This window comes from Castor canadensis, chromosome 7, assembly GCF_047511655.1.
Source record: "Castor canadensis chromosome 7, mCasCan1.hap1v2, whole genome shotgun sequence".
Classification (NCBI taxonomy): domain Eukaryota; kingdom Metazoa; phylum Chordata; class Mammalia; order Rodentia; family Castoridae; genus Castor; species Castor canadensis.
The window spans coordinates 132,239,423-132,262,582 of record NC_133392.1 but is presented as its reverse complement, the minus strand read 5'-3'; the positions used below and the strand labels follow the sequence as shown (position 1 = coordinate 132,262,582).

At 43.8% G+C, this 23,160-nt stretch overlaps 1 protein-coding gene across 8 annotated transcripts in view; it reads left to right on the top strand.

The window, feature by feature from the left end:
* Nfyc (nuclear transcription factor Y subunit gamma) overlaps positions 1 to 20,905 on the top strand; it is a 60,649-nt gene extending 39,744 nt beyond the window's left edge. For 4 of the 8 annotated variants that reach the window (XM_074080461.1, XM_074080462.1, XM_020172762.2 and 1 more), the window contains exons 3-10: positions 1,161 to 1,232; positions 2,639 to 2,752; positions 5,441 to 5,536; positions 10,527 to 10,700; positions 13,810 to 13,968; positions 16,730 to 16,837; positions 19,178 to 19,237; positions 20,151 to 20,905. In XM_074080461.1, the coding sequence (XP_073936562.1) occupies positions 1,161 to 1,232; positions 2,639 to 2,752; positions 5,441 to 5,536; positions 10,527 to 10,700; positions 13,810 to 13,968; positions 16,730 to 16,837; positions 19,178 to 19,237; positions 20,151 to 20,579 (1,212 nt within the window). In that variant the 3' untranslated portion in view covers positions 20,580 to 20,905. Of the gene's footprint in view, positions 1 to 1,160; positions 1,233 to 2,548; positions 2,753 to 5,440; positions 5,537 to 10,526; positions 10,701 to 13,809; positions 13,969 to 16,729; positions 16,838 to 19,177; positions 19,238 to 20,150 lie in introns of those variants that run through there. The other 4 variants (XM_074080463.1, XM_074080464.1, XM_074080459.1 and 1 more) reach the window with 4 other exon arrangements.
* Positions 20,906 to 23,160: the final 2,255 nt, after the last annotated feature.

Genomic DNA, 23,160 nt, shown 5'->3' with positions numbered 1-23,160 from the left:
TTGACATTTTCTGTTGGTCTTGCAGAAGAACGTTCACTTGTGCTTGTTTCATAAAACTTCAAATAATAGCCCCTCCACCTATAATCTGATGATGCAGATTTCCAGGTAATGATACTGGGTTTAATGAGTCACATTTCAGAGCACTTACAGAATCAATCATTTGACACCCAGTCCCAGCAGAGATTTTTCTGAATTTAGTGTCTTGCCTTTGTACCTTTCTCTTTATTGCAGCTCTGAAACTCAAAATTGACTTTTATTTCTAGAATTGCATCTATCATTGGACATGTGTTTAAATACCAGCAGCTTCAAAATAAAACAACAAAAAAAAGGACTTAAATTGCACGTAGTTGAGTAGTGCCAGTCAAAAGCCCTTTCCTAAATCCCATCCAGTGAAGTTGCATGTTTTTCCCATCCCAGTCCTATTTGTTAAGGAAAAAGTAGCAGCTGGTAAATTCACCCTCACCCTTTTATTACACCCTTCTTCCCACATTCTGAAATAAATTTTGGAGACAAGGCCTTTGTGCTGTGATATGAAAGGAGTCTTTTGCCAATTTCTGTTGTGAGATTGCTGCAAAGGTCAGAAAGGGCCAGTATCTAACTAGCTAAGAAAAGAACCATAAGTCACTGCAGTCAGGTGCTGCTGGTTCTTGCCCTTGTAGTCCCTGAATAGAACACAGAACTGACGATTTAGAGGAATGTTCCTGAGGCAAAGATTTCACCTTAGTCTGCATATTGTAGTCTGGTAAACTTACTTGCAAAAGAAGAAGAAGAAAAAGATGGCACTTGGTTGTTTTTTTTGTTTTGTTTTGTTTATTTTAATGGACCCAAACATTGTATGCACATATGAAAAAGATGGCACTTGTAACGTACCTCTTTATTGAGCTGAGGCAAAGAATCTGGTACTGGTTGGGCTGCCCTTCATGAGAGTACTGTTAAAGGCCATTGTAAGTTTTCTTTTAAAACCCCGTAATTTCTTGGGATTCTGCATGGGTTAAGTAAAGAAGAATTTTTCTCTGGAGCTTGTATTTTCTTCATTATATCTATCCCTTCTCTCATGCCTTTTTCCTAAAAGGAGGGTCTAAACCAGTCAGTGTTTGCTAACTGTCTGTGGTGCTCTGCCACCTATTGCTCATCCCCACCACTCTTTTTGCTCATTTCAGAAAGATTTCCGTGTACAGGAACTCCCACTGGCTCGTATTAAGAAGATTATGAAACTGGATGAAGATGTGAAGGTGAATTCACATTTATTTTATTATTCATCTTGAAGCCAAAATGATGGGTAGGATATTGCTCATTTCTCTAGGGTGAGTTTAAACAAAAATGAAAGCATTGTTATTATCTGTTGTCTTTTGGTTTTTGTCTGAAACAAAATAACAGGTTATCTCATAAATAAGGTGAAATTGAACAGTTTTAATTACTGTATTTCTCTGAAAAATTAGAGATACCCTGTTTTTTTCCAGATACTGAGAAGATGCTGAGTATTTGCTTTTAAAATCATGTGGTATCCCTAATTCTTTTCACTATGTAATATAAAGAGCTTGTATCATCTTATCAGCAGGACAGTGCCATCATCTTAGCATCTTACTGCCGTCTCCTATTTTGTTAATCTGTGATGTAAGAAATTTCCGATGATGATATTGCACCTGTTCTGATCTTTGACTTATTAGTTTATTTTACATGAGTGAATTATACTTGTGAAGGTTTCCTTGGCACTGGCCATTTCTGTATTCTTAGGAGTTTACTTTCAATTACAACACCGAGGGGAAGAACAGCTGTCTCTTTACCTCTCAAAATTAATAGTTCTCTTGTATTTGTACAGAAAGCTAACAGTCGATAGCAGTTTCCCCCTTTATTAGCTCCCTCACATAGGATAAGAATTCTTGGTTCCACTTTACAGATATGGAAGTAGACACAAAGAGGTGAAGTGACTTACACTAAACATATTAGTAGAACCAAGATTCTGATTCTCATCTCTTTCCTTAACCCAGAGCTCTTCGTGTGGCTCTTTCCTGCATACACTTCACCAACAGTGTAGAGCTTTTTTTTTTTGATTGAGAGCTTGACCTTGGAAGTCAGACACATGGAGGCAGCTTACATTGCTTAAGCACTTATTACATGCCAGGCCCTGTACTGGGTTCAGAGGTTATCTCATTTGAGTCCTACAATAACACTGGAAGGTTGTCCTCTTTTTCATTGTGAGGAAAACAAGGTCCGAGATTTTTTACATAAATCATTGGTGCTCAAACCATTGTCTTTCCTTAGATTAAAACAAACTCTGTCATTTACTGGCTCTATGGCTATGGTCAAGTCACTTCGCCTCTCCTAAGCTCTAGTTTTCTTGAAAGGCTGTTAAGAGGATAAGAAAGCACCTTGCTGGAGTGGTTCAAGTGGTAGAGAATCTGCCTAGCAAACATGAGGTCTTCAGTTCAAGCCCCAGTACCACCAAAAAAAAAGAAAAAGAAAACACCTTGTATAGGGTCTGGCACATGGTAAGTGAAGCATTCCTTCTCCTCCTTCCTTGCTCTCTGATACCTTCTTATTTTTTCAGTTGTCACCCCATAGCAGGCTGTGAGGCAAGAGACTGACTAGTTTGAATAATTTACTGGTGATTGACAGAGAGGGCCTACATCTGTTGCAGATGATCAGTGCAGAAGCCCCTGTGCTCTTTGCCAAGGCAGCCCAGATTTTTATCACAGAGCTGACTCTTCGAGCCTGGATCCACACAGAGGATAACAAGCGTCGTACTCTTCAGGTAATATTGCAGACTCATATCTTGAATACAAGGAAAAAGAGCTGCCTTTGCCTGCTTCTCTTACATGGTTTTGGACCACATAGGCTTCTTCCTTTGCCCTTTGTCAGGCTGCATTTAATGTCATCTTCCTTTTTCTTTGGGATACAGACATACCTTGTAGCAGTGGCAATAGCGTTTCCTTACCAAGAGTCGTAATTTTTCAGTTCTCACGTGGTTTTCACAGCTCAATGATGGAATGCTTCACTTGGTGAGCCCTCATATAAGCAAAGGCTCAAGTGACAGAATATTTATGTTTCCAGATGTGACAGCTTCTGGTTGGGAGCCTTGGAAAACTCTAGGACCCAATAATCCAGAAAGACTCCATAGTCTTCATTTCATTAGCTTTTTTGTTCCTTGTCAGCCTTCTTGGCAATCCTTTTCTTTTCTTCTCTTCTCTTCTTTTTAAATCTAGGAAAGCCAATCTTCACATTGTATGTGGAACCCTCTAGAATCCCTCCCATCCCCCCATCCTGTCATCAGTCAGGTCCTCTTCTTGGAGGACAGGTTTCCCAGATACAAAACAGTGACAGTATTTTAATAATGAAGGCAAGAAAATAAATTCTGTTTTATCCTCATTTCCCTTTAACTACAAAATTGAAAATACATGCGTTTATTTATTTGTTCTATAAAATGTTCACTAAACACAATGTGTCAGGTACTTTTCTAGGCTCTGGGGATTAACAATACATAAAACAGACAAAAATCTTCACCCTCATGGAGCCTGCATTCTTGTGCAGCTAGACACTGCAACATAAAGTGAAGATTTGTGTACTTTACTTTTAAAGCAAAAAAGAAAAAAAATACTGAACATTAGTGAATGATAAGCATGTGCAAATTGCAAAACTTAATGTATGCTGCCTTGAAATAAGTCTGTGGATCTAGGGAGACCCTGTAAAAGCTACCATCAAGATCAATTCAGATTAAAAAATAAAATGGGCAAAACACTTGAACAGCCCTCCAAAAAGAAGGTATCCAAATGACTGATAAGATTATGAAGAGGTTAGTCATCTAGTAAGTACAAATTAAAACTACAATATAATGCTGTTTTCTGCTCACTGGAATGGCTAAAATAAAGACAAGGAAGGGCTGGGGGCATGGCTCAAGTTTTAGAGTGCTTGCCTAGTAAACATGAGGCCCTGAGTTCAAACCCCAGTACTACCTCCCCCCTCCCCAAATAAAAAGACAAAGTAAAAATTTTAGATCAATTTAAGTGCATATGTATTTCCAGAATACTCGAGAACATTTTGGTGTATGTTTGGAAGTTATTGTTTTGTCTCATCCCTCTCCCTTTATTCTGTCCATAGATGAGCCATTTAGATACCTTGAGTAGGTGACATCATCAAGAATGTGACACTCTATTGTGTTCATCTGGCAGTCTTTAAGATGTGCCCTGCTTCAGTATCAAGCTGGTGGTTGGCAAGAAGGGTGGACTGGAGTTTTGCATTTCAGTGGCTTGAGGCCATCACAGATACCAGGGAAGGAAAAAACAGAAAATTTCCGTCCCCTCCTACTTTGTCTAATGGGTCACCTTCACTTAAGGTGTGGTATATAAAGGTTGCTAAGTGTCTCTGATAGTGTGTTGACTTTTCCTTCAGTATTTTATTATGGAAAAATTTCAAACATAAGCAAAGTTTACACTCAGCATCTGTGTATTTTCTACCCAAATTCCAACACTGACATTTTACTAATTTTATCTTCTTATCTATCATTTCATCCATCTATCAACTCATCTATTTTTAAGTGAATTTTAAAGTTTACTTTCTCTTAAATACTCAAGTACGCATATCATTCACTAGAATTCTGGTTTTTTTGTGTGTGTGTGTGTTTTTTTTTTTTTAATTTTCAGGGTTGGGGATGTAGCTCAGTAGAAGAGCACTTGCCTAGCATGTGTGAGCCCCACGGTTTGGTCCCCAGGACTACAAAAATAATAAGTAAATAAATAAATAAGCAATCAAAATACACAAATCTTAAGTATACACAATGTGTTGGATTTTTAATTAAAAAACCCAAAACTTTAACATTTTATTACTTGAAGGAAGTATCACACTTGGAGAGAAAAATCCCATCTGAACAAACCATGGTTTAATTCTGAGCTGATTTCCTGTGCTCTCTACCTGCCTCTAGTAACTTCAAACTTCAGCATTCTTGCCACATTAGACCAGATTTAAACCATGGATTTTACCACTGCAATTTTGAGTTACAAAATAAACGTCATAGCCTTGTGGGAACTAACATATATAGATCAAGTGACTAGAATATACCTACTTGTGATGCAAAGACAAAATACTTACTAGGGCCTAAAATAGCTTATAAGGTTGAATGATAGGCTGGCCTTGCTAACCACAGAATGACTAGAAATCTGCCAGTTGAAGTTGCTGGCTTTGTCCTAATTTAGCTGGAGGGTGATACTTTTATAATCACACAGAGAACCTTGGGACCAGATGTAGCAGGAATAGTAGTGAGTGAAGGCTTAAATGTCCTGTTTAGAGCTACATGTATCTTTCTTTTTGTTAATTTGTGCCCAGCAAGTCTGGCCAGGGGTATTTAGTTTAGCTTAAAGTCATCTTCTTTTCTTACTTGGAGAGTATAAAGCCAGGTGAACTAATTTCTCCCCAGGTCAGTTTTTCATTCTTCTTTTCTTTGTTACAGAGGAATGATATCGCCATGGCAATTACAAAATTTGATCAGTTTGACTTTCTTATCGATATTGTGCCAAGAGACGAATTGAAACCTCCAAAGCGCCAGGTGAGCTGGGGAAGACATGGCTGTGCTGCTGACTGCAGAGCCTTGGCACAATGCTGTCAGATACACTCCTCACTCTCTGCACAAGGCATTTACTGTTCCATCTTAACATCTCCTTCTCTTTTTCATTTATGGATACTTTTAACTCAGTGCCTCTGAGGTGTTATTTCAGTGAAAAGAGACAAAATGAAAATTAAAGATTCTAGTATCTTAAGGAAGTCTTATCAAGAGTTCTTAACCTGGTATGGGAGAACATTCTCAGTGAGTTGTAGATACCAGATTTTAAAAAACAGCTTCTTTGTGTACAAAATAGCATTTGGAGTGAGTGGACTTTGTTTTCTCTTACTCTGTATGTGGCTTTCTCTTGTCCCCTGGCTGCACATTAGAACTCTGGGGTTTAAGAAAGACCAGTGCCTAGGCTCTATCTTCCCTGTCAGTCCAATCAGAATCTGTGATGCTGGGGCCCAGGCATCAGTGCTGTTTAAAGTTCCTAAGTACACACTAAAAGTGTGCAACCAAATTTGAGAACTACCACTTAAAGTGTTTCCTTGGCAATCACAAGAAACAATGTGTCTTCCTGCCCCTCTCTTCTGCCTGCTCCTTGCCAGAGGTCACACCAATTGTTTTTTCAGTACTTGGGAGCATATAGCTAACTCTTAATTGCAATTATAATAGACCCCCATCCTGTGTAGTTCATTGTTTTAGGCACATGGTTTGCATGACTCACTAGGTGTAATAGAAACACTTGGGAAATAGTGGCAGCGTCTCATAGGAGCAAACCTATACCTTGTTCTGCTTGGTTTATTTTGTTAGTAGATTTTAAGTGTTTTTAATAAATTTTTTCATAGTATATTATCCTTAGAACCACAGTCATTTCGTGCCCATTCTCCTTATGCTGGCCCATATTAATAACCAGTCAGAGATAGTGTAGGACAGGTGGGCATCCTAATTGACATTAGCAGTGACCCTGCATGGGGACCTATGGATTAGCAAGCCCTACTGGAGCAGATTGTGCCTCACTACAGCTCCATTTTTCTGGGCAGTCTTTGCTACTGTAAACATCCTTGACTGGAAGCTGTAAGGTGTTCAGAGGAGCTTTCAGTCGGATGTTTACAGCGGCAGGCTGCCACAGTCATCCCCAGCTGCGCATCGGCTTTGAGATATTGCAGGTTTGTGCCCGTGGGCTCAATTCCTCTTCTTGGGGTGCTTCCTCCTCTCTTGAGAAGTCACAAGAATTCAGACCACTTCCTTTCCTTCAGAGCAAAAAATACCACTTCTGTTTTCCTTGTTGGGATTTTTTTCTTCCTCCATCAGAAGCCCCCTGTACTTTTTTTTTTTTTTTTTTTTTTTTTGTGGGACTGTTTGAACTCAGGGCTTTGTGCTTGCAAAGCAGGTACTTGAGCCATAACTCCAGTCCATTTTGCTCTGGTTATTTTTGGGGATGGGCGTCTCTTCTAACAGTTTGTCCAGGCTGGCCTTGAACCTTGATCCTTCTGATCCCAGCCTTCTAAGTAGCTAGGATTCTAGGTGTGAGCTACTGGCACTTGGCAGCGCACCCCCTAAAAAGAAGGTGATGAATGCTATGATGAAATCAGGCCTTGTTTACTCTCATTTTGCTAACTTCTTGTTCTTTGTGGACTGCCTACTGAATAGACTGACTGGAGAGAAGGGCCTTTCCTAACCTTTCTCCAAAGTTCTCAGTTCTTCTGGTTCAGAGTGTCAGACTTGAAATGCTCTGATCCATCTCCTTTTAAAGAGTGTCTAGCTGAAACAGCTCCTTGCTGCCTGGATTTAGTTCTTTGTAGGTGTTCAAGTTATTGATTGGCATCCTATTTGGGACAGATGCTGCCTGGCCTTTGAAAGGTTGAGATTTCTGAAAGCTGGCCTGAAATTCTAAGATAGCATTTTTAATCCTCTGTAGACATGACGCTTTTCCAAACTCCAAATTGGCTGACACCTCCTAGAGTCCTTTAAAAGCACCTACTCTCCAAAATTCACCCTCTGAAGGAGGCAGCAGTGCACTCTTGCTACTAAAGCATGTGTAGTTTTTTTCCAGTCTGAGGTTGACTACATAGCACTGTAGTATTGGCTCTAAGATGTGATGCTGCTCACTTTCTGGCATTGTCTGTCAGTGTCAGCCTCTGAAAACATTCCAAGGACAAGCCCTCTCGTTGGAGAGGCCACTGCTAAAGTTGAACAAGTGCCACATTCTAGATTGAACCAGGCATCGAGGGATTATTCTAGTGTTTAGGGTAATGTCCCACTCTTGGGAGAAGGAACGAACCAGAATATTGAGTTGTGGGTCTAGGACCCCTGACTTCTCAGAGATGCTTGGGAATCTCACTTTTCTTCAGGGAAGCAAATAAAGACTGAAAATAGAAGGTAGTAACTGAGGTCTGACTTCTGTCCCATTAAGCTATGAGTTGAAAGTTCCTTCCCATTGAAATGTCATTACCTTTTCACTCATTTCTTTAAATCAAGCATAATCATTCCCTTGCTAGCTTGACCTCCATTGGCAGAATAATGAGTCTTCATAATGCAGAAGATCCATCCCAGTGATGTGAAAACAGCTATGCCTTGTCATGACAACACAGACCTAAGTGCTAATAGTTGATACTCAGTGCCCTACACACTGTTAACTACCTAAGAGGATGCAGTAGGAAGCATAGAGAAGCTACCTGCTTGCATAGCTTTTAACAAAAGGGTATTTTGGCTTTTGGAAGGAGTATGTAAAGGGTTTGCTTTTTGTTTGGTAAAAAGACCATATTCAGTGCTAGATCAGCTGTAGTCATGGACACCTGGAGACAAATAACCAAAGGTCAAAGATAGGAAGTACCAGGGCCTCCCTGTTCCCTAGGCTCCTATGAGCTGGTTCTGGGTCTCAATCTTCTATACCTTCTACCCTCTCCTCACCCAAGAGCCTTTTTAAGCTGGGTCTGGACTTTAGTGATTTGTGTTTTTTATAAAATAGGAAGGAAGACCTCAGTGGAAAATAATACATTGAACCTATCTCAGCAGTTTTAAAAAGAGCAGTTAGCCTTTGTTTCATGGTATTAAAGAGTTTCAGTATTTTCTCCCTGCCTCAGCTGAGACCTAGTTAGGCTGGCATTTGCTTATAATGGTAAGAAGTGAGAATTGAAATGGATTTGGCTTTGTCAACGTTAAGTTCTGGAAACTGCGACCTAGATGAAATAAAAGGGATCTCCTTTTTGTCCTGCCTCAGCATGATCATTTTGAGGATTTAAACTGTATGGGTCGAAAACATAGAATACAAGGTCACTTTATGTTTTTTTTTTTGTGTTGTTGTTGTTGTCTTTTCTTTTTTGGTGCTGGGATTGAACCCAGGGCCTCATGTATGCTAGGTAAGCGCTGTACCACCTAGCTACATCCCAGCCCTCACTTTATGTTTAAAGACTTGCTTAGATACCCAGAATGATACTTTGTATCTTTACTCTGAGTGGATGACCATCAGAAAACCTTGTTATGCAGGCTAGTTTTTAGCAGTCTTAGTTCTAATATCCTGGGCCACCAGTCACTAGGCAAGCAAAAGAATACCCGGTCCCATACTATAGGGAACACCAGCTTTCTTCACACACTGGCCACAGAATCCTAAAGGTAGCAAAAGAAAGTACTTTCCTGTCTCCAGCTTTCTGCTTAGCTATGTAAATCCACTCATCACTCACCCAGCACTTATTGAGAGCCTCAGTGGGGATAGTAGGGGCAGTGAGGAGCTAAAGAAAGGTAATGTTTTATTTACTTTTGAGCAGAACCAGCAATTAACTTGATATTCAGGTTAAAAAATAAAAGATAATGAGGACAGTAATGAGCACAGTTTGTGGGGGGTACCTAACTCATTGAGGGGAGGGGTCAGTACTGACCTTGTAAATGTCACTTAGGGAAACATTGAGGCAGTCCACAGGGTCTCTGTACCTTGAGGGAGGTACTTTTTATTTTCCTTTTCTGAAATCTGGCAAACTTAATTCAGAACAAGGAAGTGAGTAAATTTAGCTAATATTTTCACTCAGCCAGCCTACATGGTTGTATTTTTGTTGTTTAGGCAGGGGCACCGTGTGTCACAGGTCACTCTGGATCAGAAGCCGATCTCTGTCAGTGGTCAGGGGCCAACCAACCCCCCGGACTCCCTGGGCCGTAACCATGTTGTAGTATGTGTAAACATCCTACACTCTCAGCTGTGAGTTCAAAGTGGCTGGGAGAGGGTTGTTTACTCCTTCTGCCATGGAAAACGTCAGCTGAAGAAAAAGTCTCTTCACTCAGCAGATCGGACAGAGTGTGGCCTCCCTAGTCAGCCAAGCAGCATCCCAGCGGAGAGCTGTCCATCAGGCCCCCTGGGTTGTGCTTCTGTGGCTAAGTACAACCAGAACCAGATGTGACGCTGGATAGACATGCCCTCAGTGACCACAGAACTTCTAGTGTGCTGTGAAAAGCTGGGCAGTTGCCTACCAGTGCTCTCAAACCTGACATTTGATTATGAAATTCTAGCCCAGGAAAAGCCCTGTTCCCCTTTGCCCTGCCTCGTCCCACCTGAAGTAGTGAGAGCAAACTAAGAAGAGTGCTGCCTATTTGGGAGATTTGGGGCCAGCCTGAGTGGTGAATTTGGGTAGCATCTTCCCAGCATTGGCGGTTAGCACTGGTCTCAGATCGCAGGCCTTGACAGCATTTACTGACAAGCACTGCTGCTGCTTGGTTTTTAGTTACGGTAATTATTTGCCTGTTTGCAACTCATCATGCAATGGGTGATTACTCAGAGCTTTAGAAAATTGGCTGTATGTTTTGTGAAGCCTAAAGAATCTGTTATTTTTAGTTCGATTTAGCACAACTGGTCTCCAGATTCTACTTTCCTTTGGCTTTAAATGTGGAGAGCTCAGCATTCAGCAGGCAACTGCACATAGCCTGTTTGGGGAAGAGTGGAAATTCACTGGCGGTTGCTGAGTCGGTTCTTTTCCCCTTACCTGCTTCTCCTTCCACCCTACAGGAGGAGGTGCGTCAGTCTGTGACTCCTGCCGAGCCCGTCCAGTACTATTTCACACTGGCTCAGCAGCCCACTGCTGTCCAAGTGCAGGGGCAGCAGCAAGGCCAGCAGACCACCAGCTCCACGACCACCATCCAGCCTGGGCAGATCATCATCGCACAGCCCCAGCAGGGCCAGGTCTGTGAGCTGCTGAGGGCACATGCCTAGTGCCTCGTAGGTTTGGATAGGGAAAGCGGGTAGAATGCTGGATTTGAAGTCTGGAAACCTGAGCTTCCTCCTTCCCCGACTCAGGCACAGAGGCAAAGTGTATCGCCCTAATCTCTCTGGACCCTGTTATCCTCATAGGTCAGATGAGGAAAGTACAGTGGACAAGATGTTCTCCAGGATCCCTATGAGCTCAGACATTGTAGAAGGAAAAAAAAAAATCTCTCTAATGTGCCCGTGAAGAGTGCTGGGATCTCTGTAGAAGGTCTTTTCAGTAGACTCCATGCCTGCTGTCTGTGTGTTTGTTGCAGAACTGGAATTTGTGCCCTTAAGAGGGAGATCAGGCATCATTGCCAGCTTGCCTTCCTCTTCTCTCCTCCCTGGCATTTCTCTGTCCCACCATGTTTGTGTCAGGTTACCTTCTCTTTTTACAATAGTAATCAGAGGATTTTTTTCTCTCCCCCATAGTACTGTTGAGAGCAGTACCATCCGTTGGGAGTCATGAGAGGCTGCAGAGGACTCAGTACTGTGAGCTCTGAATCCAAATTCTGTCAGTCATTACTTTATTTATTCATCAAACAGTGAGCATCCTCTGTGAGTAAAGTCCTGTGCTAGGTATTGGGGACATAAGCATAAATAAAATAATCCTGATTTTCAGGGAATTCACAATCTAGTTGTGGTACAGATACTTAAAGGTTATATTCCACCATGTGGGAAGAGTAAGACAATCTTAGAATTATGTACAGAGTATTATGGGAGTATATCAAAAGGAGTACCTAACAAAGATACGAGGAGGTGGTAGAAGAGGAGGTGGTTAAGGAAGTTTCCTGAAGGGAATATTATGAGTTTTAGAGGGAACACTAGAAGTTAAATTAAGCCAGAAAGGATGATATTGCCAGGAGAGGGTGCAGCACAGCGAAGGCTTAGAAGTGAGAAACAGTACAGGAAGTGATGGAAAGTGCAGTCAGCATAGGGGACCATCTAGGCAAGTCCAGGGAACATACCCTGGATAGTCTTGAATACTATAAAAATGAGCTGGATTTGCCTAGAAGAACAACATTGGTGTAGAGATGGGTTTATTTTCTACTAATTTATCCATAGAACAGAAGTTTATTAACTATTTTCTGTACATCAGATATGTTGTTAGGCAGGAGGGGTTCAAAGATGATCACAGTCCAGTCCCTGCCTCAAGGTGTTCACTGCACCATGATACCTAAAGAGCCTTACTTATCTCATGCTGGTGCTTCTACAGTAGAGAGAGCTTTACCTGCTAAAGGCTTTATCCTTTTACAGAGTATACTTCAAGGGAGGCTTCAAAGGGCTAGCCCTGATTGGCTGATTAGCCTAAGAAGCCCAGGGCTGTTGCCTTGACAGCAGGGCACACCATACATGATTTGGCAGCTGCCATGCTAACACAAACCCTCATTTTCCTGAAATGATTTAGAAATACCTTGGAAATCCTCTTGGGAAAATTGGGTTGATATCGTACAGTGATGAGTTGGCAGCATGTATTTTTTTTTTTTTTTTTTTAGTCAGCGAGAATTTCATCTGTCTTCTCTGCTGGCCCAGATCTATTCGGCCTGCAGCTGATAAGGCTTGGGAGGATGATGAAGTTGGCCCCTCCCAGCTATTGTTTTGCTGTCCTGCTGCTTCAGGGTGGCCTTGGACCTATAGTGGTGGCTGTTTCAAGTTGAGTGCAAATATCCTTTGAAAGAGGATACATACTAAAGCAAAACTGGGAGTAATGCATATTGTGGTAAAGTGAATTCTGTGTTTTCTGTTCTCAATTGGTAACTACTTCTGGGGATTTGGGGGTAGGTTGAGTTGAAAATTGTGGTATCCTACCTACCACAGGTACTTACACTGAGAACCCTCTCATCTTTCTTCCCTATCTTCCTCCTTGCAGTAATTTCTCCTTACCTAATAATCTCCTGAATCTTATCTGTTGTTCCAAGAATGTATCCTCTGCCCTTGTAACTCTAGGTGCATAGTTATAATGTCTAATAGGCCTCTGCAGTCAGAGTTAAGAACATCAGAACAGCAACATCAGTTGAAGTTCATAATTCATTGGAACTCCCAGAGCCATGTTATTGCTGTGATTAGCTCAGAGCAGAGAGATGCTGTGTCTGAATCGAGGTGGGGGTTTGAGGGCTTTGAAGTTGGTACTACAGGTGTGGTTTAAAGGACTCTACCCACCTCCACTACTTGCCACCACCATGTATGCTGGGCTTATTTCTCTGGGAAATTGGTAAGAAGTCACATTGAGGGCTAAAGTCTTGAGATTTGAAGGAATGATTAACTCATGTGACAGATCTTTACCACCTCACCAATGAATCAGCTTCCTAGAACTACAAGCCGTTGTGATTGAAAACACAGACTCTGCCAAGTCATATATATTGGGCAGAAATTTCTTTAATCTGAAATTTCCATTTCTAGAAAGTTAAAATTCTAATTAGAGGTAAGCTCAGCTAAGAGTCAGATCAGTGTGTAATGTATCAACTGTCCCATAGGAAGCCATGCTGTGGTCCAGAGCAGCCATCTGGCAAATGTAGGCAGGAGTTGCTCTGCTCCTTGAACGGGGTGAAAGCTAGCATGGACTAGGTCCAGAGTTGTCATTCATGCCTGAGAAGGAGCTCAGACTCTAGATTTAATAAATTCCCGGGGCCGCTTTCTGTTTTATTTTGCCCTCCAAATCATGTGCTCTAGGCTTGACCGTGACCATTTCTCAAGTGAAATGTTGTGATTGCTTTCGAGTTTTTTCTATGCTGCATGCACATTACCATTGAAAGGGCCATAAAAAGTTACAACATTTGAAGCCCAGGCATTTATGCTTGGGGCCCAGGCAAATATTCTGCACTCTGAGCTTGAAGCCTGGTTTGGCTTTCTCATCTCTCATTTAAGAGAGTTAACTTCAGTGCTTTAGATCCAAAGGACGCTACAGGTTGAGTTTTAATAGTGTTGAGATGAATTTAGACATTAATAAAGTGTGTACTCTTGCATAACCATTCATTTTTAGCCCTCTGGTAATCCTTCAGGCTCTCAGCCAGAGCTTGGGCAGCTTTCTCTTGACTCTTTCTTCCAGACCACGCCTGTGACGATGCAGGTTGGAGAAGGCCAGCAGGTGCAGATTGTGCAGGCCCAGCCTCAGGGTCAAGCCCAGCAGGCCCAGAGTGGCACTGGACAGACCATGCAGGTGATGCAGCAGATCATCACTAACACAGGAGAGATCCAGCAGATCCCGGTAAGCCTGTTTCCCTGGCCTGCATAGCTCTGTTCTCAGCTTGTGATGGAAGTATCTTAACATTTTATGCCCTGCACACACAATATGTGTGTCTCTTTTAAAATCTGTGTTCCCATTACACTCTGTTTCTCCCTGTCCCCCAGCTTCCTTCACTATATTTACTCTACTTTGCTTCAGTCCAGGTTCAGGTTCACCACATTGGGGCTGCTCTTCTCGATTTCCCCTCACTCCCCCCCCATACAGAGAAGTCAGTGTAACTACTACCCCAATCCAGGGCCCAAAAGCCCTGTGAGGTTGGCCTGTCTTTCGATTAGCAAAGAACAAGAGGGAGGTGTATAGGGAAGGCCATAAATACACTTGTTGCATATTCATGAGTCAGTTCCCAGTGGCGCCTGCAGCAAAGTATATTTTTGGCTTTCATTTAACTTACGCATTCCTTTGCTGTAGATTACTGCTTACTGTGTGCCCTGAGGGATTTCATTTCTTAGATTTGTAAAAAAGATTTGTAATCTTTTTTACTTATTCTTTTATAAAATGTATTTTATATATACTATAGATATAAAACAATCACAGTCTGTATATTGGCCATTTTGCCACCAGAAACTGGGAAGTATCATAGAGTATGCAGACTGGTGCATATACTCACTTGATAGCCACTTCTTTTGAAAAAAAAAGCTCAAAAAGTATCTTGAGCTCAGTTTTAGGAACTTAAGTTACCAAATAATAAGCCAGGAGAAAATTTAGGAAAATGGGGTGTGTGTGTGTGTGTGTGTGTGTGTGTGTGTCTGGCCTGTCTTCCTGTTGCCTCTGTCTGTCTCTTATACACATATACCCACACCACCAATTCCAGGTGCCTGGGCTCTGCCTTGCCTCATTGTTTTAGCCCCAAGACCTTAATGAATGGTTCTCCTTTTGTATGTGAAAGAACCAAAACAAGGTAATTTAAACTAAGGAAAAGTTCCCATGTCACAGTAACTTTAATCTTCTGTGGCATAAAGGTTTAGCTCAGATTTGTTGCAGAATCCACAACCTTATCTTCACTGGTCTTGGACACCTTCTTAGGAGTCTGCATTACTAGACCCTTTAAGCTGCTCAGCAGTATGCTTATAACAGTGATAACCTTCAGGACAGAAACTTTACTTCTCTTTTAGAAACCCAAGGGATAGGCTTATTTTCTCTGTAATAAAGCTTTCCAGCTAGGAAATTTAAAATACCTGTGACTGTCAGTTCCCCTTCCTCCTCCCCTGGGGCAAGCCTCTGGTATTTCACTCTGGGATCCTTGGCTGACTTTCTGGTGACATCTGGGACCAGCCACTATCAGTATCAATAATTGAGGTTTCCCAGGCTTCTTCCCAGCTGCCTTCCTTCCCATAAGCAACTTAACACTGTCACCAGGAAGTTGCATTACAATTGGTAGGGAATTTAGGTATGGCATCACAACTCCCCAGCAGTTCCTCTTGTCAAAATCTCAGGAAAGAAATGACCATAGGTCATAATACTCTTGCCCTGTTTCATTTGAATCAGATGCTTAATGGTTTTAGAGTTTGTGTTCCTCCATTTTACCTCAAGCAGACAATTATGAAATGGTCTACCAAAGAACTTCAGTGAGTTTTTCTTGGTGGTTTAAATTCTTTGAGGGCAGAAGTTTCAGAGAACCATTTGCTTGAACACTGCAAGTAAGTGATTGAACGCTTCCTAACAGCGTTTTCCTTATGGAAGTTAGATTCCTGCAGTGAGATTAGCTCCTGAAGGCCAGGAGGAGCTTGTGCCAGGACAGAGATATGACACTGTCAGCTTGAAGAAGCTCCCATTGCAACAAAGGTGGGCCGGGCAGCCAGGAGGGTGCTTTCTGTCCTCCAGACAGACAGATCAAACTGACCTGTGCCCCCAGCCCTTTTCAGCCCCTCTGTCATGGGTAGGAATGGTTGCCCTCTACTACCTGTTGTCTCTGCTGAGCCACAACTCCTCATGTAACTGCCTCATCCTCCCTGCACCCCAGCTCAAAGTACTAAGAATTTCATGGCACACTGGAGCATTAAGAGCCTGAGTTAAGGCTTTTAACACACAATTAAATGCAGCCTGTGGTATTACTGTATTATCTGAGACTTAATCGTAAGCATGAGGGACTCTAAGGGCACTTTTGTAGCTTTGGTTTCCCATGATGGGGTTTTCTGTGAGAGGTTTATTGATTCTGCTTCCCCTTGGGAGATACTTGGCCAGAAGCTGGTGCTGAACACCAAGGATCCTCAAAGCCCAGAGACCCCCATTGGACCTGGCTCTGGAGACAGAGACAATAAAACAGACGAGCGTTTTCCTCCAAGATGTGCAGCATGGGGTTGGGCAGTACTAGGACTGCAACACAGAATGACAGCCATCTGGGCTCCTGGTGGACCCTAGAATGCTTAACAGTATTGGGAAGTATAGAGATGGAGAGAAGGAGGCCCACAGTTAAAGGACAGGCATACTGATAATGTCAGCTAGTCTTTAAGATAAGTGCCTTGGACAAGCTCTGATTAGATGAGCTCTGATCAACATGCAGCCATGCTGTTCCATACATGACAAGATCTGGGACGTTTTTCCAAAGTCCTTTTGTATTATGTGACTTGTAGGGTGGGGGTGGTGCTTTGCTTGTTTTGATTTCTGTTTAAAAATACTTTTTTCAGGGTAGGCTGCTTTGGAGGGCATGAGGGGGTCACAGAAAGTTTGCCAGTAGGTGATTGAGTTCATTCCCCTTGCTCTCTTTGTCTCTGTCCCATCCTAGGTGCAGCTGAATGCCGGTCAGCTGCAGTATATCCGCTTAGCCCAGCCTGTATCAGGCACCCAGGTCGTGCAGGGACAGATCCAGACACTTGCCACCAATGCCCAACAGGTATGTACCCTGGAGATCCAGAGTTTGAGTTGGAGATGTGCAGCAGCTGTCCAACTTCTGATGGGAAAGGAGTGGTCAGCACACAACTTTTACCAACTCATCCTTCAGCAAGAACACCCCCCTCCATACACACATCTGTGTGGCATCCAAGGAATGGATGGGAGTGATGGGAGGATTGGGTTCAAAATGTGTCTTTTACCATCTTGTTCTCAAGGAGCAAAGGAACTCAAGCAGAAGCCTCAAGGGTACTTGAAAGACGCCCCAATGTGTGTGTGTGTGTGTGTGTGTGTGTGTGTGCGCGCGCACACACATCAGGCCAGAGAAGCTTAGACCTCAGGCTGTTTTCATCTTTAAATCTGAATGGCAGTTATGTTCTGGCACCTCTGGAAAGAACTACTCCAGTAATTCTGGAGTAGACTACTTAGTTTATCCTCCACCCCCCTGTACACATGCCCTGCCCTACAGTATTGAAGACTGTGAGCCACAGATGCTGAGGGGGCTGCCCTCCTGGCCTTAGGGGCTTGAGAGATGTGGGCATCATTTGCAGAGGATGGGAGACTCTGATCAAGGGGAGGCATTGTTAATGGATTCTTTTGCCTCAGACCCAAAAAAAGCAGCGATCGTTTAAGAGCTGGACCCGTCTGGCCCAGTTGCATTTCTGGTGATGTATCTATTGACGGTGGTGACAGAGCTGAGTTTGTAGAACAGGTCTCCAAAGGTCTCACTTGGAAAATGTGAGGAATGAGCCAAAAGCAAGGCTTCTGAGCTCCATGTAGTCTCTGGGATCATTAAAGGGCCCTTTCAAGACATGCTGCCTGCTTGCCTATAGATGAAGGGTTTTCCATTATTTTCTTAGGGCTCTCTGACACTGATTAAAATCTCAAGACTATTCATGCCTTTAGGTCCATCTCCCTTTAAAAGGATTCTTCCTGAGATCCCAAAACCTTTTATGGCATGGGAATGAGAGGAAGTGAGAAGGGTTCTTTGTTCCTGAGAGGTCAGTTTGGGGAACAGAACAAAAGCAAAGTGGAAAAGAGGGAAGAGAAGCAAACCTCTGTAATAACATGTAATTGTGACAACTCAGCACTTAGTAGGTGCTCAATAAATGTTTGTTGAATAAATGCCAGATAAAATGTGTATGTGATTTAAAAGTAAATGAAACTTTCTTAGTTACTGTGAGCAGCAGTCCTTCTGGCCCCAAGGCACAGTTAGCCATCTCATAGAAGGATTTTCCGTTTGTCTCAGGCTCATTCATTCCGCAAGCATTTCTTGAATGCTTCCTTTGTACTAGGCGTATAAAGACAAAACATAGCTCCTATCTTCATGCAGGTAATAGACCTATGGGAGAAGAAGGACCAGACTAAGAAAAAATATCTTAAGAAGGCCTTTGTCACCTGTCCCCTTGCTTGCTACTCATAGCTTCATGGGGAAGCTTGCAGGGGTTGTTTGACTATCATGAGGACACTTGAGAGGACTTGCAGGTTGGCTGTGACAATTTCAGGAGGTGATACACAGAAGCCATTGCCAGTCAGATGATCCATGAGACACACACATACACACTCGCTCTAGTCTTCTTTCTAGTTGACAAGCTGCTCCCAGCACCTGTCAATATGTGCTACAGCTCTGCGTGTCAGCAAATTCATTTTAAAATCCCCACATAAGATTTTAAATGCACACCATAAATGTTTTCTTGCTACAGCCCCCCATTCCTGTCCCATTTTTGCACCCTACTGCGCCCCACCCCCCTGGCCCAGAGGGCTGCACTTTGCCTCTCGGAAAATACTTCGAAGGTTTGCCGTAAGGGCTGCCAGGGCCAAGGCCACTGCTCGCCAGGGTGTTTCATATTCCAGTCAGATAATCCGGGTGATAGGGATTTGGTTTTGAGCCCACCTTCCAATGGTGGGCCACTCACCACATTGCCCAGCATTGTGCAATCTACCCTTGCTGGCTGAAAGATGGACTCCTAGGGCTTCTACCAAAGCCGTAACTTGTGCCTTCTCATGTTAAAGCTGAGGAGCTGGGTGTTCTCTTTGAACTTCAGACATGGAGGTGAGGGGTAGTTGTGGGAGGAGGTACGCATTCATAGATATGGGCCTGGCTGCTGTGTGTTACATGCTCTACGGTTCTCAGTGTGCCTGTCTGGTGCCAACTCTTAGGGTAGCTGTCCATGCTAGGAGATTGGAGGGATGCTTGCTTTCCAGCCCCTCTTCGAGCACCTGTTCTGTGCAGGCCTCGTTCTGGGCGCTTTGTAGGTGTTGTCTCATTTGCTCTTTCTGGGTGGTGGACTGGTAGACAGACCCTGTAGCTGATGTGCCTGCTCTGCCTTCTCACCTCTCACAGATCACACAGACAGAGGTCCAGCAAGGACAGCAGCAATTCAGCCAGTTCACAGATGGACAGGTAGGGTGCCCAGCCTGGGTAGGGGCAAAGGGAAAAGAGTTGGGGGGGGCCAGGGTTGTGGGGGGTATGTTTGTTTGGATGGTTAGGGCAACTGCCCTGTCCTCCACTGAGTGGACAGAAATTGTTAACACAAGTAGTCTTTAAGTGAGGGCACATATCTTTAGATTTGTAGACTATGGAAGCTAAAAATAATCTTAGAGATTATATAGCCCAGATTGCAATTTTTGCAGATGAATAAACTGAGCCCTAGAGATGGGAAGTACCTTGTCCGTGCTTATTCAGCATGGAGATCTCCTGTTTTCCCCTGTAGAACCATTTTGTTTTTTTTTTTTCCTAAGCCATGATGCTTTTTAACAGTGTGGATTAGTTGAAATGCAGAGAATATGTGACCTCTTGAGCTCTGTGGGTGCCTGGGATTCAGTAATTGTAAACACATGAGGTAGGGACCTTCCGTCTTGCCTGTTTTCCCCTCACAGCGTGGTCCCAGGGACCACTGAGTACATGACAGGATGACATGTCCAAAGTTGGGCTCTCTGCTGCCCAAAAGGGCTAAGAACAGGCATCAGGGCCCCCTCTGGCTTCCGCCAGCACGAGATGCTAGGTTCTCCTGCCAGGTAGTTGGGGGTCTTGGCAAAACCAAGAGGTCAGTAAGCCTTAATCTTCCTAATCGGCCGAGGAAGAATCTTCACCCTCCTGGGGCTTGGCCGTAGGAAGTGTTTCAGGCTGCCTCCTTCATAGGGCCCATGTAGGAAGTGCAGGTTCAGTTTAGCCTCCATCTGAGCTTGGTTTTCTGAGGAAAGGAGGAAGAGGTGGGTAATTCTATTGCCCCTGCCAGTGAGGATCACCAAGAGCTGGGGAAAGTCTGACTTCCAAGCTGCTGGTATAGTGCTCGAATTGCTTGTGTTTGTCACAGAGGAACAGCGTGCAGCAAGCTCGAGGCTCTGAGCTAACGGAGGCAGAGCCCAGAGAAGTGAAAGCCACAGGAAATGCAACTCCCTGCACCTCCTCCCTGCCCACCACACCCCACCCCTCACATCAGGCTGGTGCCTCCTGTGTCTGCTGCTCCCAGCCCCAGCAGAGCGCCACCCCCCCTCCTCCCTCTGACGCCTTGCAGTGGGTAGTGGTTGAGGTATCTGGGGCCCCCAACCAGTTCGAGGCCCACAGGGAGCTGCCTGCGCCTCTCCCAGGGGTGACCTCACTCTCTCCTCTCCACCCCTCGCAGCAGCTCTACCAGATCCAGCAAGTCACCATGCCTGCAGGCCAGGACCTCGCCCAGCCCATGTTCATCCAGTCAGCCAACCAGCCCTCCGACGGGCAGGCCCCCCAGGTGACCGGCGATTGAGGGCCTGAGCTGGCAAGGCCAAGGACACCCAACACAATTTTTGCCATACAGCCCCAGGCGATGGGCACAACCTCCCTCCCCAGACGACCCGGCGACCTCAGCGCCTCCTGCAGGCTAGGACATTGGTGCACTGCACCCTGCGCCTGGGGGGGAGGGGTGTCAAGATTCTCCAACAGAAAGATGCAATATTTTTTATTTCCATTTTTCCATTTTTTTCTCTTAAGGAGTCAGTACTTCAATATGTTGAGCTGTGTGTCCAATGCTATGAAATGAAAAAATTAAATACATATTTATGGCATTTTCTTGAATGCGTGTGGTTGAAGAAATATTTCTCCATTTGTTTTTCTTTTTTGGTTCCTACCGCCACTTCATAGGAGCAGATCATCCTTCCTAGGGGTACATGGGATATTCTGACTCTTGGAACAGCTGTTGCCCCCAAGATTCTCCCCCCCACCAATCCTGTCTGCACTCAAATTGAATCAGGTGAAGGGATGTAGCTCCTTTTCCACCAGTGCTTCTGTCCCATCTGCCCTCCACCGAGCTTTGTATTGGTATCCAGAGGTCATGGAAGTGTTCCTTCTTTTTAGGAGAGGAACTCATTTCCCACAGAGAGCAATGGTTTCATTCTCAACCTTCCTCTCCCAGGGATCCAAGGAGACTAGAACTTGGTGCATCTGCTGCCCCCTCCACCTTTATTTTATTTTTTAAGTACATTAAATATTGTGCCAGTCTTCTTTGCTGCATGGACTTCAAACCGCATGAAACGCAATAAACCTCATTTTAGACACTTTAGAGTCGATTTCTGTGTCTGGGGACATATATGGGGTCTCTTGCTTGGGAAAGACTCGGAAAGATTGCCCTCAGATTGGGTTTCTGGAAAACTGAGCAGGGGCCCAAAGCTAAGGGAATCTAAATATCACATACCAGATTCAAACTGAGGTCCTTGGCCAGCCTTACAGGTGAACTTCAACAGAACATGTCTGCTACTCAGATGTGCCCACCTGCCTCACCTAACTGATTACCACATGTGAGGCCGATGGAATTGTGGCTCACTTGGTTTAGGACCGGGGATGTCTCTCCTGGAGAATGCTGGCTCTACCTTGCAAATAAGTACTGGAGGAAACACTGCAGTTCTATTTGGTGCAGGCTGGCCCTCAGAGATGCCTGGTATGGCCATGCTCATTACTGAAGGCCTGGCATATGCCATGGTGGGCAATCCAAGCCCTTTGTCAGCCAGCAGATAAGGGCTTCTTTCAGTCCACTGAAGCAGGGACATAGAACCAGTGACAAGACTTTTTTCTGACCTCCACCGTACATCTTTACACCCAGAGTCAAGCCTCTTGTGAGAAGAGCAGTGAGCTGGGTTCCAGGCAAAGCAGGTATCAGTTTACCATGAAATCATGAGCAATTCACTTGTCTTTGGGACTATTTAAAGGGTAAGGTGGGAAAGGAGAAGCAGCTCGTATTAGGCAATTTCAGGCCTGCACCTGATGCTCTTAGGATTTCCTCACCAAATACACACCACAGTCAACTGGCAGTAGAACGTGAAATGGCATTGGAGAATTAGGGAAGACTCAGGGTGGCCCCACTATTCATTGCTCCTCCTGAGATCACTTCCCCACACACACACCTATATCGGTGTCTTGTCTAGGTACAGGTCTGGCACCTCTTCCCTTTACTCTCTGGATGGGGGAAGTGGTGGCTATACTTGATCATCTGTCATGCGTCATCCTCCTGTTTTGCTTACTTAAGTGTACCATATCTCATTCCATAAAAAAAACAGACAGCTTACCATGAAAAACACTCCTTCTCACACAATGAAATAACAGGACAATTTAGAATTAGGGAAAATATAATTGAGTAGGAAATCAGGATCATAAGAAATAACACAACCTACACAGAATGATTTGATGCTGAGCTTCCTGGTCACCAAAGCAAAAATAAGTGTAAGAGATGGGACCACATAAAAGCTAATTCACATTATAAAAGGAAGAAAAATAACTGCTTTAGATAAAGCAAAGATTTTCCTAGTTTGAAGGTTTTTGATACATTGTACCCTTTCATCATAAGTCAGTCTGCCCATTTAATATAGCACACAGAGTTGGGGAATCCCAACTCAAACTTTTTTTTTTTTCTTTTGCTTTAGTTATTTTTCAGAGAGGGTCTTGCATTTCTGCCTGGGGCCACCTATGGACCACAGTCCTACCTTTGCCTCCCACATAGCTAGCATCATAGACACAACCACTACAACTAGCTTATTGGTTGAGATGGGGTCTTGGTAAGTTTTTCTCCAGTATGGCCTGGGACTGTAATCCTCCCAATCTCCTGAGTAACTGGGATTATAGAAGTGAGTCACCACATTTGGACCTCTCATGCTTGTTCAGTCCCTCCTTCTATATCCAACTATCTTCATTCTAGCCCTAGGTTTGTCTCTAAAGGGAGCCTTCAGGCCTTTCTATTTGTCATATACCCAAGTATATCTTAAGACATCATAGCAATGAGCAGGTTTTCAATGGAGGCCACGTGCCTAGGCCTGCACAGAGTGCACGAGAAAGCGAGCAGGCAGACATGCCCTGGTCTC